The sequence below is a fragment of the Hemibagrus wyckioides genome, linkage group LG26, assembly GCF_019097595.1.
Source record: "Hemibagrus wyckioides isolate EC202008001 linkage group LG26, SWU_Hwy_1.0, whole genome shotgun sequence".
NCBI lineage: Eukaryota > Metazoa > Chordata > Actinopteri > Siluriformes > Bagridae > Hemibagrus > Hemibagrus wyckioides.
Genome location: NC_080735.1, coordinates 5,753,764 through 5,773,699, shown reverse-complemented (window position 1 = coordinate 5,773,699; position 19,936 = coordinate 5,753,764). Strand labels below are relative to the sequence as shown.

Below are 19,936 nucleotides of genomic sequence, written 5' to 3'. Positions count from 1 at the left end.
TCCTTCCATCCTTCCTTCCTTCCTTCCTTCCTTCCTTCCTTCTTTTTTACTTTTTTCTCTCTTTGCTCCTTTCTTCTTCGTTCCTTCATTCTTTCTTTTCATGGTTATTGCCTTTTTATTCCTATATTTGAATCCTTTCATTCCTTATTCACTACAATCAAAACAATAAAGATATTAATACAATTGTAAATACATTCTTTCTTCAATACCAGTAATGTATGGACAACTCTTTCACCTGTGTGTGTGTGTGTGACAGGAGCCACCACGTTTGAGGTAAAAATAAACCTGATGCAGATGAGAGCTGTACCAGATGGTGCTGTCTCTTATTGTGGAGCTCAGGGAGACACGAGTGCTCACACACACACACACACAGTTATATAATGACATATGAAATAAATAAATATATTGATCATACTATGTATATAGAACAGAGTAGAAAGAAATTGTCAGGTGATTGAGCATTGTAATGGCTAAACACTTTTTACCGCCACAGCTAGCATGTACGCAACACAAGGCGCTATTTACTCTAACCGTAGCATGTTGTTTTGTCACGTTCCTTCTCCAGAACACTCACACGAACTTGGCTTTCTGTCTGCTTTTTGACAGCTGTAATAAAAAAATATTAGAGCCGCGTGAGCAAAAATAGAAAATGGCGTCTCGCGCTAAGAATGCTAATAATATACTGTATTTTCTGAGGTAGAAAGTGGCAGGAACATGGACACCCTTCTAAAAGAATGGGAGAAGTGCGAGACACCAACGCACACAGAATTAGCATCAGGCTGCGTGACTCTTCCACGTCAGTGGTGTGTGTGTGTGTGTGTTTTCCCGGGGTTTGTATTTCAGGAGGAGGTGTAATGTGATTACGAGGTCGCTCTGAGGCGCGCAGGATGGAGGATTATCAGCGTGAGAGACCTTGGCTCTGACTCCTCGCGTTCTGTTTGAACAAAGCTAAGAGCTTTAGCGCCAGCAAACGTTCTGCAGCAGACGGCTAAATCCGGGATTAAAGCCACCAGGTAAACAAAGCACGGGAGACAAAGACGGGCAGAAAGTTCAGAGCGGCTGGAGGACAAACCCAGAATAAAAGTCCCACCTCAAGCTGCCTGTGAGAGGCTGAGAAACCAAATGAGTCAGAGTTCTCCAAGTCAAAATAAACAAACAAACAAATAAACAATTAATGACTGCCAGTTTTAGCACTGCTGAGAGTTTGCATGCTTGCTATGGCTGCTGTGGAATGTTGCTGATCTACTAACCTATTCCAGTTCACCTTACTGTAGAGACCAGTCAGAGCTACACCGGTTAAACGCTTAGCCAGCTAGCTAGCACCGTTCTTTCTTATTGTTATTCCTGTCATAACAAAAGCCTGATAAATGCCAGGTAGCTAAACACCATTAACCAATTAGCATGTATGTTTCTTTCTTTCTCAAGCCTGCTAAACACTAAGCAGCTATCTAACACCATTAACCAAGTATCATGTATCGATCATTGTCTTTCAGCTATTCATGTTATAGCTAAAGCCTGCCAAATGCTAAGCCAGGTATCCAACAGCAGGAAGCTAACAACATTAGCCATTAAATCATCATCAATGTTTGTTTCTTTCCTTCGTTCTAAACTCTTAGCAGCTAACACCATTAGCCAATTAGCATGTATCAATTTCTGTTAGCTGTTAATCTCATAGCTAAAGTAAAATGTCTCTTTCCTTTTCAGATTTTTCATCTTATATCTAATAACCAGGAAGCCAACACCATTATCCATTTCTCTTTTTTTGTCTTTCTTTCCTTCCTTTAAAATGAATGCTAAACAGGAGCTAGCTAACAACATTAGCCAAGCATCTCTATGTTACTTTCTTTTGTGGTGTTAATATATTAAGAAGACGAGACTTGCTAGTGACATTAGCACACACAAACACACACACAGACACACACAGAGCCATGTCTCAGTCACAGCATGCGCTGACAGTGCTAGCCTCCCGCTAAAGCTGATAAAAGTAATTTACACTCCTTCATGCAAGACAGCGAGGGATGATGGGACAGAACATTGCTAGCTGGTGGTGTATTGCACACGGTAGCGTTCCCTACAGGAGGGAACGGACTCCGTTAATCAGCTTTCTGTGTGTCCGGATCGATAACAGCCCCCTGCTCGTGCACCACTGATCAAAGTGTGTGTGCGTGTGGGGTCAGAAGTGAGCCGTGTTAACTTGCTAGTGCTAAACATTTAGCTGGCTTGCTAATCCCCAGGCTCTAGCATGTACTGAATATTGTACATTACCTCAGAATATGTACTTAACCTTTAGAACAAGCTAGCTAGGTTGTTGTACAGCACTAATAATAATTGAGTCCTGATTAAATTTTAGCTCTTTAGCATTATGTTTGCTAACTGTTTTTGGGTGCTTATTCTAGGAAAGACCTTTGTTAGCACAGCACTAGACTTCAGCTAGTCATTAGTGCAATGTGTCAGAGTTGCTAGCTGTATAGTTAATGTAAACAGGAAATGCATGGTACAAGCTGTTTACCTCAGCGCTAAATAGCATGTCATGTTTAGCTGACTTTTAGCTTCACGTTGACCTTCTTCTTGTATTTTCTAATACGCATCTCTCTCTCTCTCTCTCTCTCTCTCACACACACACACACACACACACACACTCTTTCAGCTTCTCTTTATTATATTTACCAGAAAATCTTTGCTATGCCCTACCTTAAATCACTTTTTCTTCCTTAACATGGTAAGGTTGATATAAATATTACATATTTGTTGAGCATTTCTGTACAGTATGCTAACAGATTACAGGGTCCGTATCACAGCAGGTCGTAAATAAGCCTCCAGAACAGGAAGGCAGGAGCTGTATAAGACACAAGCGGCGTTTTAGAGCGATTTATGTCTTCCAAAAGTGCAGTTCTCTCATATCTGTGGTCAGAGAGAGAACAGACCCTCATAAATAATAAATAATAATAAAATTCCAACACACACACACACACACACACATACAGGGACGCATCACTCAGACAGCACTCCTCTGCTGCACAAATCTCTATATCGCTGTCGATCCATCAGGCAATTTCCCACAATTCCCTACGCAGTCAGAAAGATACCTTTAATATATGGTGGCCATAACGCAGCAGTGCACAGGAGAAGTGTGGAGGTTAATGCAACTCCCCCGAGAGCCTGACTGGAGGAAATTGGAATATGTTTCCGTCTCGATTTCGTTTTCCTGTCAGCGCAGAGAGTGAAGTGTGTTAATTTTTTTTTCATATCAGGGTAATCTCCTCACGTGCTTTCTTGGTTTAAAAACTGAACGGATTTTCACAATGACAAAGCAAAAGCAAAATATACGAGCTGTTTACTAAGCAACTGAGCAATATGGGCACTGCAGCATGAGGCAGTAAATAAGACTAGCCATTTAACTAGCTAACAAGTCATTAATGCAGGTAGTGAAGACGCAGTGACGATGGAAGTGAGACAGAATTATTTAGAACCTCATTTTTATCATTTTACCTGATGTGTTGATAAATTCCCAAAACAATGAATCTTTCTATGACTAAAAGTACATTTAACATCTTTAGCATTGCGAAACTTCCATCAATAACTTTTCCTACTATGAAGTGTTTAAAATTCTTATCAACATGGTAAATATAAGTTTAAATGTAGCAGCACAACGTGGCTGCTAAAGTAGCTAGCATAAAATACAGTTAACGTCTCACCATGAGCTCACTAAAGACTAGCATGCAGCCAAATGCAGTGGTATATTACTAAAATTAATAAGAAAATAATATACTCTTACTGGTAGAAAATACCCATAATGCTGTTGAATTGAGTTTTTAATTATTTGAAAATCTTTTTCACTGTAATAGCTGGGCTGCATTAAAATTAGCCAGCTAAATCACTAGCCTCGCTACCTCTTCAGCAGTATCTACCATGCTACTCAAAGTAACAAGCAATACAACTTTCAGATAATTAAATTGCTGTGTGATTTTAAAACAGTAGCTAGGTTTGGTAGCAAGTTAGCTGACTTAGTAAGTAAACTGTTTCAACGTTTGCTAAGCTAGCCAGCTCAATAACTAGTCAACTTTTGCCAAACTAGCAGTAGCTATCTATTTGTTAAATGCTAGATAATTAACAAAGCTCTTAGTCTTTTGGCATGTTGTGTGACTGAGATTAATAGTTATGCTTGCTAACATGTTAGCTAATGTTGAGTAAGCTAACACTGGGTCAGCATTAGCGCATTAACGTATTCTTCAGGAGACAAAACATGTCCTTTCAGCCTGAAGTACGAGGGACATTGTGGATATTCATATGTTTTGCTGAATGATTTCCTTCAGAATGACAGTGGTGCGCGACATCTGCTCCAGTAGTCGGGGGTGGCCGCAGTAGCGCAGCAGGTCATCAATAATGCGTAGTGGATGCAGATTTCCAGATGTGAAGAGAGAACACGCGCTACACTGAGAGAACAGCAGGAAGTTGAGCTCCAGCTGCTGGGAATGAATTTTAAATTACAGCTCTTCATAGGGCCTGAAGCTGTCTCTCTGTAACCCCCCGTATCTAAAATGAAATGGTTTCTTCCGTCAACTCATCACAGTGTTCTATTCACTCATACAGGCAGCTTAATACAGCCAGCTGTGTGAATACGTACTGTTTTTTCCTATTTTATCTGTACAGATGGTGTTTATTTAGACTATATAAGTGAATAAGATGTGTGGTTTTGAAATCACCCTATTCTCATTTGCACTTCTAGTTTGTAGCTATGATTAAAAATTCATTCAGTAAATAGATTTGCAATTTATTACAAACACAGTCTGCTGCCACCATCAGGCAAAAGGAGAAATCGCAACGTTTAGACCCCTAAGTACCTCCCATTATAGACATCAAGAGAGAAACTGTGGTGCAGAGGCTGGACTTTAAACACCCCTGGAATAGGGTGTGTGGTTTGGGACACTGTACATGAAGCTCTGCTAAATGGGGAAAGCCATCATTAGCACAGGATGATGATAAACGTTTCCTCATGAGTGAGCTGGCACGTCAGCCCATGCCTCGTGTCCTGGTCATATGCCTTGCCCACATTAATACTCACTCCAACACTTTACATCTCACTGCCCCATCACTGTGGATGTGTCCCAAACCACACACCCTATTCATTATACAGGCCACATAAACACCGTCTTCAGCCTACTGTGGACATGTCCCTAACCACATACCCTATTCATTATATAGGCCACACAAACATCATCACGGGTCCGCTGTGGATGTGTCCCAAACCACACACCTTTTCCGCTATATAGGCCACATATACACCAGCACGACAAATCCAGCGACTTGCCGTTACCATAGAAACGACATGAAATGAGCCCTCCAGAGCAGAAGATAACAACTCGCCCTCCTTGCTATCGTGGACACACCGAATATATTTCCCCCCCACACACACTAGTCCGTTATGCATTAGATCCCCACCACCTCCACATTTATTCAAATTTATGCAAATGACTCAACGCTGTCCAATAACAACTTATACCCTCATAACACAAGTGAGTCAGAGGTGTAGCTGAGGTTCAAACCAGGGCTGATTACAGGATATGAGGATGCTATAGCCCAGGATATGAGCCCAGGGCAGAGCAGAGCCCTCCAGAGGCACATCACACTAGTTTATTTTAAAATGTCAACAACAACAACACATTTTTTTTATTTAAAAAGAGAGAGAAATGAGAGAGAGACATTCAAGGGCGTGGGAGAATTTAACACATTTTATTTCACAGCTTTTTGTTGCAATTTTTTAATAGAAACATGGCACCTGCAAGAATGATGAAAGAAAGAAAGCAGGAAAGAAAATGGACCGTCTCAGAGAAAGAAAGAGGAAAGGATTTAAAGAAGGAATTCATATAAAGGTAGAGGTGAAAGTAAGAGTTCAGTTTGAATGTTCCTCACAAACAGAAATGTAAAGTGGGGACAAGATGGACAAAGAAAGCATGAATGTTCGTTCAGCTGCTCAAGAAAATGAAAAAAAAGAAGAAATTAATTCAGAGAAAGAAAATGTCTGATTAATGATTATGCGTTGGATTGAAGCTGCTGATTGGTCGGCTGCTGTAATGCTCATTATAACATCACCAGCTAGCTGGAATTGAAATTGTCTTTCATTTCAGTCAATCTGTAACTGTTTAAACTCTATCAATCTGATAAAAAAGAAGTCAGACATCCACAGTGTATCTGTGAAATTCTAAAAGTCTCTAGAGAGCCACGGCAGAATGGAGCGTCTGTACAAACACTTCACACTCGGCACAGAAAAAAGGAGGATATAATAAATAGCTGTGAGAAATCGCAATACAGCGCTCATCATGTAATCAGATGCTTTTTATCCAAATAGTAGGCTTTCCTGCTTCTGGATCAGTCCTTCTTTTTCTGTTTGTGATGATTATCATATTAGCTCACTTACTAGCTCTCACTCCTCCTCTCTCTCCATCTCTACACCTACAGTCTTGTTTTAAAGCTCCGGGGTTCACAGGGTTTATTGTCCTAAGGGATTTTCATGCTCGACCCCAGAAGGCTCCTGTAGCTGTGCCTCAATATCTGAGTTTCAGATCACAAGCAGATCAAACACACGCACCGCCGTCCGAGTCCAAACATTTCTCCACCCTCTCCATGTTTTATCAGATCACTACATGAAAGCCTGCCTTGTGACCTTTAGAGAATAACAAGATGGTAAAGCAACACCTCCAGTTTGAGAGACTCAACAAAGCTAGAGACACACCACCATCTGCAGAAAATTCCTCCGGCAATCTTACCTAGAACAGATCAATGGTCCAAACCAAAGTGACCAACGTACCACCAAAAAATAAAAACAAAAAAACAACAACAAAAAACCCCACATTTCATTAGCAGGTTTTTTTTATTTTTTTAAAGCAAATCAATCACAGGAATGCTAATCATTCATCTTCTTTGAGGCTTTTGCTAATCTTAATGTCAGCTAGTTAATTACTGCTACACTGGTTATAAAAACTGCACACACCCCACTGAAGAAAAAAAATTATACCATCAGTGTGAACAATCAGAAGCATTTTAGTGAAAACTGAGTGCAAAATGTTGTCATTCACACACTTTCTACCACTCATTGTGTTTTTGGAAAAGAGTCTATCAGCATGGTTCAGGTCACTTCAATGATGATTAATGCGATTCAGCTCTGGTGTCTGGCTAGCTCGTTCAAAACCACTGATAAGTCATGTCTATGTTGATTTGAATGTATGGGATGTTCAATTGTGCTGAAATGTGAAATTCCTTTTCAGTCTTCAGCTTACTGAAGGTTTTGCACTAAAATCGACCGGTATTTGTAGCTATTCCTGATTCCCTCCATGTTAATAAAAGCAGATCTAAAGCATGATGCTACCACCACCATGCTACTCTGCTGGTATGGGGTTCTTTCTGTGATGTGATTTTTTTTTTGCTCCAAACATCATGGGATTGGTTTCATCAGAGCTGAACACATTTTGCCACATGGCTAGGAAGAATGTTTGTTGTGAGAAAGGGTTTCCGTTTAGCCGCCTTACTTAAATGCCTCATAGTTCAGTCATGTGAAGAATGAGAGATTGTTGTCACATGCAGAGAGTTATCAGGACTTGTCAGATTATCCTGCAGCTCCTTTAATGTTGCTGTAATTCTCTTAGCGGATGTTTTTGTCTTGTCCTTGTATACATTTTTGAGGGACGTCCTGTTCTTGGTGATGTTACTGTATCAGCTCTATTTTCTCTGTTTGTTGATAATATATATAGTGTTATGTTAATGTTAATGTTATTGGAGTTCATTTATACCCCTCTCCTGATTCATATCTTTCTACAAATCAGATACCACGCAAGCTCTTTGTGGGCCATGGCTTCAGCCGTTGGACGAAACCAAGCAGATCCAACAGAAACTGCTGATCAGTCTCATTTCAGTGATGACAGCCAGATCATGGATTACATCATAGGGATCAAGTGGTTCCTCTGGGATGCTGATAGGAAGATCAGAGTTTAAGCCCCAGCACAGCCAAGCTGGCACTGTTGGGCCTTTGAACAAGGCCCTTTACCCCCCTGATCCAGGGGCGCTGCATCATGGCTGACCCTGAACTCTGACCCCAACCTCAATGGATGGGATATACGACGAAAGAATTTCACTTTGCTGTAACGTAGACGTGACAAATAAATGCTATTTAACTTATCATTGAAGATTGGTTGGGGTTAGGGTTCTGAAAAGAGCCGCATAGGCAATGAGGATTCTGCTGGGTTGAAATGAAATCCTGCACCCACCCCTGCCTTATAAAGCTTTGCGGCTCATATCCTCCATATGGGTCGTCTCCTCATCCCTTTTACAGCTTGCAGGACCACACCCCCACTTCTAGACCCTACAACACCTGAGGCAGTCACAAAAACTCATAACACTCATAACACTCACCTGGACTAATCAAACCCGTAACCCAGCACAGCTCTCGTATCATTTCAGCCGTCCTGCACTTTAATATCTAAACCACTTTTCTTGCCACTGCCTTCATCAGGATTGCTGCTACATTTATGGCTTGATATTGTTTTCCCACACAATGTTGTTCTGTTGTCTTGTGTATTTATCCTATATATTTATTTAGGTAGGCTCGCTCACTGTACCACCATGTTGCTACGTGTTGCACCATGATCCTGAGGAAACAGCATTTCTTTTTGAAATATACAAGCTATATAGAGGAATGATAATAAAACCCTTTTTTATATACAGCCCTGAACCCATTCTTGGATAAAATGGCTCTGCAAACTTGCACTGAAAGCTGAAAGCAGTGGCACTAAAATAAAGTATACTCTCACCTCACTTACTTTTTAGGGAACATCTGCTGGGACCAGAAGGTGTAATTTGCTGATGAGGGGGACTTATAACTCTTTTTCTTGCCCCAGTGCGCTTTATGAACTTGCTTAGCCCAGGTGAAGTGAGACGATTAGCATTCAGAACACGTCCATTAAAACCAGATGTAATTTTCCGCTGGCTAGCTCGGGTTAGTGTGTCAAAACACTATTTAGGGTAGCGGCATGCAGTTTAAGACATAGCCTTGCCGGATCCTCTTTATCTGTTGCAGGATTTTTTATAATTCTTCTTTTCTAGCTTCATGTCTGTTGTCTTTATTATTTTCAATGTGTGTTCCTTGAGGTTTTCATGTGCACACTACACCTTGGTGAAGTGAGACGATTAGCATTCAGAGCGCATACATTAAAACCGGCTGTAATTTTCCGCTGGCTAGCTGAGTCCAGAGCTAATGAAGCTGAGCGGCAGTTCCTCATGCTGGACTCGAACCAGGACGCCTCTAATTAAACGTCCTCTCGGGGACGGAACAGACGAGCAGAACACTTTAGAATGTGGTGCACAGGGAGGAGCAAGATCCTGAACACACACCTTTTATAAAATATTAGATTTATTGTAATCGGCACTTTTTGAACTGCGGGTTAGGAGGACTGCAGTTTTCTATATCGCATCAGTAATTCACCCATCTATCCATCCTTGCACGTTGCTATCTATCTAACTACATATCAGCTTTAGAATTATTGGCACCTTTCTTAAGAATTACTTTAATTTTTCTTTAATGTAGTGCACTATTCTTAAAATAATTGGCATCCCATCTGGTACTATTTTGTTACACCAATAAGAAAATGAACTGTTTGCTGCAAAACACTGTGCTTGGGGTCTTGATCTACAGTTACGTCTTTAAACTCCTGGTAGAGGGAAGCAGGTTTTAGGCTTAAATACCCTGGTACTGGAAACCATTTTGGCATCAATCACCACAAGGGCCACAAAATAGCCCCAAAAGATCACCTGGTAGTGTCTCCCATCACTCTAATCACTCCCATCAAAAGACTTCAGGAAGTGTGGGTTTCTCCCAGGAAGAAACCTGCTCTAAACAGTTTTGATGGTCCCAATGTAAAATTCTAAAACTGGCCAGTTGCATGTTAGAATCTTTACCGTCGTCTTTATTTACTATAGCAATTTTTTAAAATTATTATCCATCCATCTAATCTCTGGGTGCCAATAATTTCGATACCGAACATGTTTTATGTGGCAATTCTACTACCTCCCATTCTCTTGCCAATAATTTTGGCACATTTTCTATTTCGTTACATGTTTTCCTCCTGTTTTTTTTTAATTGTGCATGTGTGTTTGTGTGTGTGTGTGTGTGTGTGTGTGCGCATGTGAACTCTGATCTTTGAGTTAGCGGCTCGTTCATCTCGGCCGTCACACAAAGGGCAGCGTGTGAGAGAGACCCACCTTCTGCTGTTCTTAAATAAAAGAATAAACAGACAAAGAGGACAGTGTGTGTGTTTATGTGTATGTGTGTGTGTGTGAGTGGGTCTCACCATGTCTAAGTTTAATGAGCTAGCGTTAGAGCACAGTGGAGGTGGAGATCACAGACAAACAGCTGTTAGCTCGTCAGAAAGAACGCAAGGCTAAATTAACCCGCCGTACCGCCGGCATTCGCTCATTTACTCAGGAAATCACACAGCCAAATGACTCACACATACACACAACACGCTAAACGCTAAATTACAGTGTTTCGATGTGTAAGGGGAAGCATTCTGATTATCACGTTTGCATTCTGACAAGTGAGCGACAGCTAGCGTCTGTTAGCACTCTACCTCATCTTTTAGTGCTCTCCATCTGTTAGCGCCGCACCTCATCTATTAATCCTGTACCTCGTCTATTAGTCCTGTACCTCATCTGTTAGCTCGCTGTCTTATGCTGTTAAAACGTCCGCTCTCGAACGTGTTAGCTTCAATCTCATGTTTGAGCACTCGACCTGAACCGTTAGCCATCCACCTCACCTTAGAAATCCACTTCAATCAGAAGGCAGCTGCTTCACTCAGCGTCATTTTAGCAGAAAATGAGCTTCAGCAGGCAGTGCATTTTAGACAGCCTTTCATCACTACCTTTAGAGTTTAGCATTAAGCTTGCTGTGCACTTGATTGTTTCTGTACCAACACTCGCTAATTTACCTCAGGACAGACAAAGAACTAATGGATGCTATTTTCCAAGCACTTGCCCTCCTTCAGGAATTAACTGAAGAAGAAAAGCAGACCACTTCAAGAAAGAGGTGTATCTGGTAATTTTTTTTAGGAGCCTATAAAAGTGTCAGTCAGAATTACAATTATGTTTCACGCTTATGAGAAAGTTCACCAGTTAGCTGACATGGCCCTCAGCTCTCCATGCTTTCTTTTAGATAAAAATACTTTCTTTTACAAAATAGAGGCTTGGCAACTTTGCAGATCCCTGAACCAGCTTATTTACCTGCTATACTTATAAATTATTTTTAATCAATGAGCAAATATATATATATATATATATACTAACACATGCCCAGATTTTTGCCTCACACTGATGAAGTTGCTCAAGTGCTAGTATTTTCATTTTTTCCCCCAAACAGTGGCGCTTCATATCAGGTGGTTTCCATCCTCAAGCCCACTTTCTGGAACATTCTCCAGCAGCCGATATCTGTCCTTGCAGAGTTATTTGTGTCAGCAATGGAGAAGGAGGAGGAGGAGGAGGAGGAGGAGAAGCACAAAACCCAACGGCAAAACCGGAGGGTTTATAGATGGATCTCAAGGCACTGGAGAACAGCATGTACTACAGAAGCGTCTATAGTGCGAGATAATTTTCGTGGCTTTCCCGGTTCAGTCCATGACACAGGAGTCAGGATATCCCTGTCTTGAGCAGCCAGCAGTAGACTTTCAGCATAATAAAAGACCCAGCGGTGGTGAATCTGTGCCAACAGCTTTTGTGCCAACAAGCTGGTGCTTGGTGTTCCATCCTGCACACCGTATGCCCGTGGATGAACTTCCACCTGAGGAACTTCGGCTCCGAGAATGAAGAAGGGATCGGAGACACAGCCAAAGGCAATGCTCTGTGAGGAGACTGCTGTGATGAGGTCTCGGTTGTTTATGATTAAACAACGTGGGGTTTTCACGACTTGCTAGTCCCGCAATGTACCATGCTTTAGCAAATTTCCTCATTGCTTGCTTTGCTCCTTTGTTTCTCGTCCTTCCTTCCTTCCTTCCTGCCCACCTGCCTGCCTGCCTGCATACCCTCTCAGGTGTGCTCCAGCAGAGGCCACTGCAGCAGATGAAGAACAGGGTTCAGCATGACACATTGATGAAATTAGGACAAGAGGCACAGCAGAGGGCTTCTTTCCTGAGGCATCATCCATGATGCTATGATCTCTCAGTCCCACAGAGAGAGAGAGAAACAGAATACAGAGGAGTTCTTTCCTACAACACCACTATAAGATTCTTCAGAAATTCGGTTAATTTGTCAGACAGAGCTCAAGTCAAAAATGTGTAACACATCCAAACATTTCGATATCAAAGTCGTACGTCTTCCTCAGACACTGGAAAAGCAAATAAATTTACTTCCACTTATTATAAGACCCACCTTTATGAATTCTTTCGTAGCTCCTATGTTCCTGGTGTATACACTAAGTAATGTGTTTCAGACTGAAATATTAGCCAGCAAACGTAACGCAACAACCCACACAAATTTGTCAGGTCGTGTTCCGCCATGTTTGTTAATAAGTGTTGATCTGTAGCCTTTCAATCATCCATCTGTCAGTCTCTCTATCTGTCCAACTGACTGACTTAACTGTCTTACCTCACTACATCTGTCTGTCTGACTGCATGTGATTGTGATCCGTGTAACTGTCTGTATCTGATCTCTCTGTCTATCCATCTGTCTGTCTCTCTCTCTCTCTTTCTGACTGCATTTGTCTATCTGATTGTCTGCTTATGTAACTGTCTATCTGACTATTTGTCTGAAGGTCTGTCTTCCAATCAGTCTCCAGGTCAGAGTGTCTGACTTCATTCTATCTTATTTGACGACGTGTCTGCCTGCCTGCCTGTCTGTCTGTCCATCCATAATATGGAAAATAAACAGTAAAAAACAGAGACACAGAGATGGAGAGAGAAAGAGACAGGTCCAAAAGGTCATACCCAGGACATTAGAAACAAACAGACAGCTGCAGTCTCATTGATTCATAGAGAAAATACGCACACACAAACACACACACACAGCTGCTGTGTCCTAATCCAGAGGCGCAGTGCTCATTCATCTTTGCACTCTGGAGGATGAGCAGGGTGCAGCAACGCATTAACCCTAATAAACGAGGGAAAAGACTAGAAAACCTACATCAGAACCCTAAACACACACACATACACACACAACTGAATCTAAAATAAACTCACACCCACACACTCCTGAGAACTGTACTCTGCCTACAGGATGAGGCTCCATTCAAAATTTCCCTTGAAACAAGTGTTCTACCTATTAACACCTGAGTCACAGGCTGTGTCCCAAATCAAATAGTTATGGAGTTAGCAAAACCTGTACACAGTTACAAGTTAATTTAGACTGGAATTGTGATTTGGGACACAGCCACAATGGAGACTGATCAACTAGTGGCCTATTTTTACGCACTATTTATTCAGCCATGCAGAGACGGAAACTCACACTCGCTATGTGCTGTATGTATATATATATGTATATAGTATACTGTGCAACCATTAATTATGTCTCGTCCCCTTGTGCAATTGTCAATTATCGTGCCCTTGTTCTCTTGCTTCTTCATCCACCCTTATCCTTGATCCCTTTTCCCTTATCCCCTTAAATATCTGCTCTTTTATGTCCTGTGCTTCCTTGAAATCTCCTTGCTCTGTTTTTTTCCCTCCACCTTCCCTTGTCCCCTTGTCTTGCTGCTCCCTCCCTTATCACCTTGCTCCCTTGCTCCATAATCACTTTACCATTTAGACAATTTATTTCCCTTTCTCCCTCGTCCCGTACTCTCATCATTTTCCTCACTCCTTTGTCTCTTTTTCCATCTCCTCAGTCCCTCGTCCCCTAGCTTTCTATCTATCTTCGCTCCCTGATCCCTATATCCACTTGCTAGCGCTATCATCTTCACCCTGTAGCCTCTATGTCCCCTCACCACCTTTCCACTATTTATTCCAGGAACCTTAACCCGGTGCTTGTCTTCTTGCTTCTTAATCTACTTCAGTCATCCGTCTCCGGCTCGTTCGTCCTCTTGCTCTTTATATTTAATTCCCTGCACCCCGGCAGCTCTGATATTTTTACTATTACAGTGGAGTTAATGTGTTAATATTCCAGCAGCAGCACATCCTACTGCACAGAAACCCCATTACTCTGTGTGTGTGTGGGGGGGGGGTAGTCTTCAGCTAAGTCCTCATGTCTGCAGGTCAAAATGTCTGGAGTTAATCCAAGTCTGATGGGGAAAACACACACACACACACACACAAATACAGACACACAGAGTGTAGGAATGTATAATGCAGTGGAGTAAATTGTGTGTGTGTGACACTGACTACTTTGATTTGATCGTCATCTAACTTCGGTTTCTCTAAGTGTATTTGGTGATTTTTCTCATTTCTGTTCTATGCCACTCTGTAATAAATCCGATTCAGTCTCAGAATTTAAATAAACGTCTGAACAGAAATTGAATTGAATAATCTACAGATATGGCAGATATTCTCTCTCTCTCACACACACAGAGTTTTGTTCCAGATCTAGTCATCAGGTTTACTATTAAGTGTGTAATATATATATATATATATATATATAGAGAGAGAGAGAGAGAGAGAGAGAGAGAGAGACAGGCTGACAGTTAGACAGACAGAGACAGACAGATAGATAAATAGACAGACAAATACATAAACAGCTAGACAGATAGACAGAGACAGATTTCTATCTTGCACATTACAGACAGACACAAACAGACAGATAGGTAGATAAATAGACAGACAGCAGTTTGTTAATGTTATTTTGCACGATACAAAGTACAGTACAGAAAGAGAGATGCAAAAAGAGAGACATGCAGACAGACAAATAGGCAGATGAATAGACAGAGCTAGCTAGTTTTGTTAATGTTATTTTACACATTACGGATATAGGCAGACTAGGAGAGAGAGAGAGAGAGAGAGAGAGAGAGAGAGAGAGAGAGAAAGAGAGAGGCACAGAGATAGATAGATAGATAGATAGATAGATAGATAGATAGATAGATAGATAGATAGATAGATAGATAGATAGATAGATAGATAGATAGATAGATAGATAGATATTATAATGTTATTTTGCACATTACAGTTATAGGCAATCAGAGAGGAAGAGACAGACATGCAGACAGACAAATAGACAGATAATAGACAGACAGCTAACTGGGCAGACAGACCAATAGTTTTGTTAATGTTATTTTACACATTACTGATATAGGCAGGCTAGTAGACATAGAGGGGGGAGAGAGCTCTACAGTGACAGACAGCAAGATAGATAGATAGATAGATAGATAGATAGATAGATAGATAGATAGATAGATAGATAGATAGACAGACTGATAGACAGACTGATAAGACAGAGAGAGACTGATATACAGACAGACAGACAGACAGAGACTGATACTCAGACAGACAGAGACTGATAGACAGGGAGAGACTGATAGACAGACAGACAGAGAGAGACCGATAGACAGACAGACAGGGAGAGACTGATAGACAGACAGACAGCTAGACAGGATAGACAGATAAATAGGTAGACATATATTTGTTAATGTTTTTTTGTGTCTCTGTCTGCTTCTATCTGTAATGTGCAAATCAATATCAGTAAAACTAGCTATCTGTGTGTATATTAATACCCAGACATACTGAATGTGGACACTCCGGCTCTTTTCGTTAGCATACAATGATTAATCTAGTTATTATTCAATCTCTGATTGATCCTCCTCTCATAAGAACGCTCCTGCAAACATATAACATATTGATCTTTATTGCTTTTAAAAATGTGAAAGTACTTATATAAATATATAAACGGATAATTATGATCATTATTTCAGCCGTGTGACATCTGCAGTGATGCGTACAAGGAGCTGGTTATGTCTCTGTCTCCTCGTGCTGATGATAATGTGGCTAAAGCTGAAATGATTCAGGCGCTAAGGTGAAAAGCTTTAAAAAACGGCGTGTGAATGACCACAGCGCCCCCGACAGGCCGAGCTGAGACACTGCGTTAAAGAACTGCTGATCAGGAACGAAGAGACATTCCAGACTTCTCCCTCAGCAAACATAATCTTGATTTATTATTAATAAAACGAGAAAAAAAACACCACTCCAGATCAATGTTTACATCCAGGTTAAACGGCCAGGAATCCCTTTAAACACATTAATCTCCCCTCAGAGCTTCACAGGGAACAGAGTTCAGACATGTGTGCCTGTGTGTGTGCGCGTCTGTGTGTGTGTGTGTGTGCGCGTCTGTGTGTGTGTGTGTGTGTGTGTGTGAGTCTGTGTGTGTGTGTGTGTTCATTCACACACCACAGAGTCCATATCTAGGATAGTATCACTATCACTAAGTCAAAATGTACAGATGTTTTTAAATATTCCGAACTGTTAAGACTGATACAAAGAATTCCCTTTACAGATCTGTGCTAGTCTCAGGTATTTACTCATCCCAACAGTTTAAGTGACTTTTATACCTTTGTACATTTCACCTTTATGCTAGTTTATACCTTTGCTGGACTGCTCCAAACTCCAGCCTTCAGCTTTTGTGGTTCCTAAGTTAACATAATGGATGAATTGTTTGCTAGGCTAATCTTTCACCTGTTCTTAACTAACCAAAATAAATTCCCCTTTTACAAACTATTGATTGTACATCATATGAACTAATGTGACTAACCTTCAGGGCATAATCTTTAGTGCTAATGGTATCTTAATGGGCACATTTTTATTTATAGATTTTTTTAAACAATGTTTCTACATTAATAACGTTAGAAAACTGGCTCCTGGCTAGCATAAGCTACTCTGACAGAACTGATAAAAACTACCTGAAAATTCTTTAATTTAAACAGTCTTAGCTTTTAGTGATAACAATGCTAGTGAGAATTAACTTAACTTTTTACACGTTAATAAATGTTTTAAATTTTGTGAATAATATTTACTACTAATGCTAACTGGCTTATATGTACATTTTAAAATCATTTTTAAATTGACAAAATAACATGAACTAAATTGACTGGGTTTCAAGGATCATTGTAGTCAAAATATATAAATATTCATAACTAACCACCTGGTTAATATTAGGTAACCAGAAAGGAGAAGACTTCTTAATGAATTTTAAAGTTATCCCAACAATAGTCACTGCTAAGAAAAGCTAGCTAGCTGAACTGAGATAACCTGACTGGATTTCTGAAAAGATTTTAAAATCATATCTATAAGTTTCTCAATATTGTTTATAATAATCACTGCTAAGAACAGCTAGCATGCTAAACTGAGGTAACCTGACAGGATTTCTGAGAGAAATATGAAATCGTATTTACTGTTTTCTCAGTATTGTCCATAATAATCACTGCTAAGATCAGCTAGCTAGCTGAAGTGAGGTAACCTGACAGGATTTCTGAGAGGATTTTAGAATCATATTTACAGGTTTCACATTATTGTTCATAATCCTCACTGCTAAGAGCAGCTAATGCACTAAACTGAGATCATCTGAAAGGATTTCTGAGAGAAAAAATCAAAAATCATATTTATAGTTTCCTCAGTATTGTTTATAATCACTGCTAAGAACAGCTAGCATGCTAAACTGAAGTAACCTGACAGGATTTATGAATATTTTGAAATCATATTAATGTTGAAAACAGTGGAGACACATATTTCAGATTTAATTAATCTGATTAAAATTGTACACAGCTCTAAATGTGCAAGGACATAATTCAGCCTCTAATAGTTTTTAGAGGAAGAAATGGTCAATTACGGAGCGCTAGGTACTGACAAAGAGCAGCAGACACAAGCTAAATGTATTTAGCAGCTTTTAGGAGCATCAGGGGACAGTGAAGTGGCCATTAAAATCCTAAAATGAGTAAAATCATAACACTTTGTATTACAGCTGCTGTAGATATCAGGGCTGGAGGAAGCATCAGAAGGGCAAGGAGACAAGAAAGCATCAGGATGAGAAGATGAATAACTAGTGAGGTAATGAAAAGATGGAGGAAGAGGTTAGAAGATAAGTGGAAAGAGGAGAAGAAGTGAGGGGACTGGGAAGAAAAACCGGTGGTAGTGGAAGCAAGGGGAAAAGTTACGACAAGGTGATGGAGTAAGGAGAGAAGCACATGAGGGGGAAAGGGGAGAAGGGCGCATAGGAAATGAGGGGAAAAAGAGAAAAAGGGAAGAAGGAAAGAAAATAATAGGATGATGAAATGAGGACATGAGGGAGTGAGGGAACAAGGGAATAATGCTGTTGGAAAAAGCCATTTTTCTGTTTCAGTCTTTTCGTGTGTGTGTGTGAGACAGAGAGAGAGAGACTCAAATCTGCATAAACTTCACAAATTAAAATGCTTCACTGTCCTATGTATCCCATAATTCTATGCGCTAACTCCAGCAGGGTCGGTCAGACCGTCTCAGTGGATGGGAGTGGCATTAATTTAGACAACTTGCTTTATAACTAACAGGAAAGAGCTCCACTAGTTGTGGTTAGACCTTGGGAGGCGGGTTATGTACATGGACAGGAATGAAGGCCAAGGGGCCGAAGAGTAAGCATATATAATGCATTAAGATACATATACACAACTCTGGTGCACATGCATGGAGAAGGGGTCATGGATTTGGAAACATCAACAATTGTTCATATATGGTAATGTCACACTTTACGCCACTGATGTAATTACCATGGAAACGCATAGTTCTCTGTTCAGTGCCATTGTGAATTCTACATAGTGTATCACTCTCAGCCAAACAGAACACAGTTTGTATAGTGTGTGTGTGTATAGTGTGTGCGTGTTGCACCTCTTGACCATGCCACTTCCGTTCCAGCAGGTAGGTCCGTCAGTTGATGCTAGCTCTCTAACACACATCTGATCAGCCAAACCTCCGTAAAATGCCCGATAGTGCCGGAAAGAACTGATGAATTCCCTGAACACACACATACACACACAAACAAAAGTCTCTTTCAAGTTTAATTCATCCTTCTATTAGTATTAATCTGCCACCATCTGGTGGACACAGTGAGGAACAGCAAAATATTTGATACACTATTCCCACACTTAGTACTATTATACTATTATGTCAAATTCAAAGTAAATACTGTGTGTGTGTGTGCGTAAAAAAGCTTAACAGAATGACAGCTCTTCAGCTTATAGTTCCTGATATTTACATCTGTATCTGAACAAGACATGTTTAGTGACAGACGACCCAAATGTGTACAGTTCCAAAAGTATTGGAACACATAGTCGTAACATAAAGCGCACTTGATATTTGGTAGCATATCCAGTTCCTGCAATAACCGTATCAAGCTGGTGACCTGATGACATAACTAACTGTTGATTGGTCTGTTAGTTGGTGTTTTTTCTGTTTTTTGGAAGGTGAAGTTCTCGATTGTGATAAGGTCTGGTCATAAACTTGGCCACTCTAAATCCTTCCACTTATTTTCCCCCTGATGAAGTGCTTTATTGATTTGGCAGTGTGTTTGGGGTCATTATCTTGCTGCATGATGAAGTTTCTCCAAATTAGACTGGAGGCATTTCTCTGTAAAGTGGTAGACAGAATGATTCTCTAGATTTCTGAGTTCTCTCTGCTGCTGCCATCATGAGTTCCATCATTAATAAACATTAGTGAGATTATTCCAGACACAGGCATGCAGGCCCAGGCCAGGACTCTACCACCACCATGTTTCACAGATGAGTGTGTATGTTTTGGATCATGAGCAAATCCTTTCTTTCTCTACACTTCAGACTTTCCATCTCTTTAGTAGAGGTTCATCTGTGTTCCAAAACTTTCGTGGGTCATCTATGTATTCCTTTATGATTTCCAATCTGGTCTTCTGCGGTATGGGTTCTATATATTTCTGCTCTCTATGGCTTCTTTGAATGGTGGATTATGAGACCTTCAGCCCTGCCCTGTGGAGATGTAACTGACTGTTGTTG

General features: G+C 40.6%; 1 protein-coding gene across 2 annotated transcripts in view; it reads right to left on the bottom strand.

Moving 5' to 3' along the window:
* Positions 1–19,936, bottom strand: part of gpc5a (glypican 5a) — an 87,848-nt gene that overhangs the window by 44,847 nt on the left and 23,065 nt on the right. For both annotated transcript variants that reach the window (XM_058380972.1, XM_058380970.1), the window contains exon 6: positions 18,801–18,926. In XM_058380972.1, the coding sequence (XP_058236955.1) occupies positions 18,801–18,926 (126 nt within the window). The remainder of the gene's footprint in view (positions 1–18,800; positions 18,927–19,936) is intronic.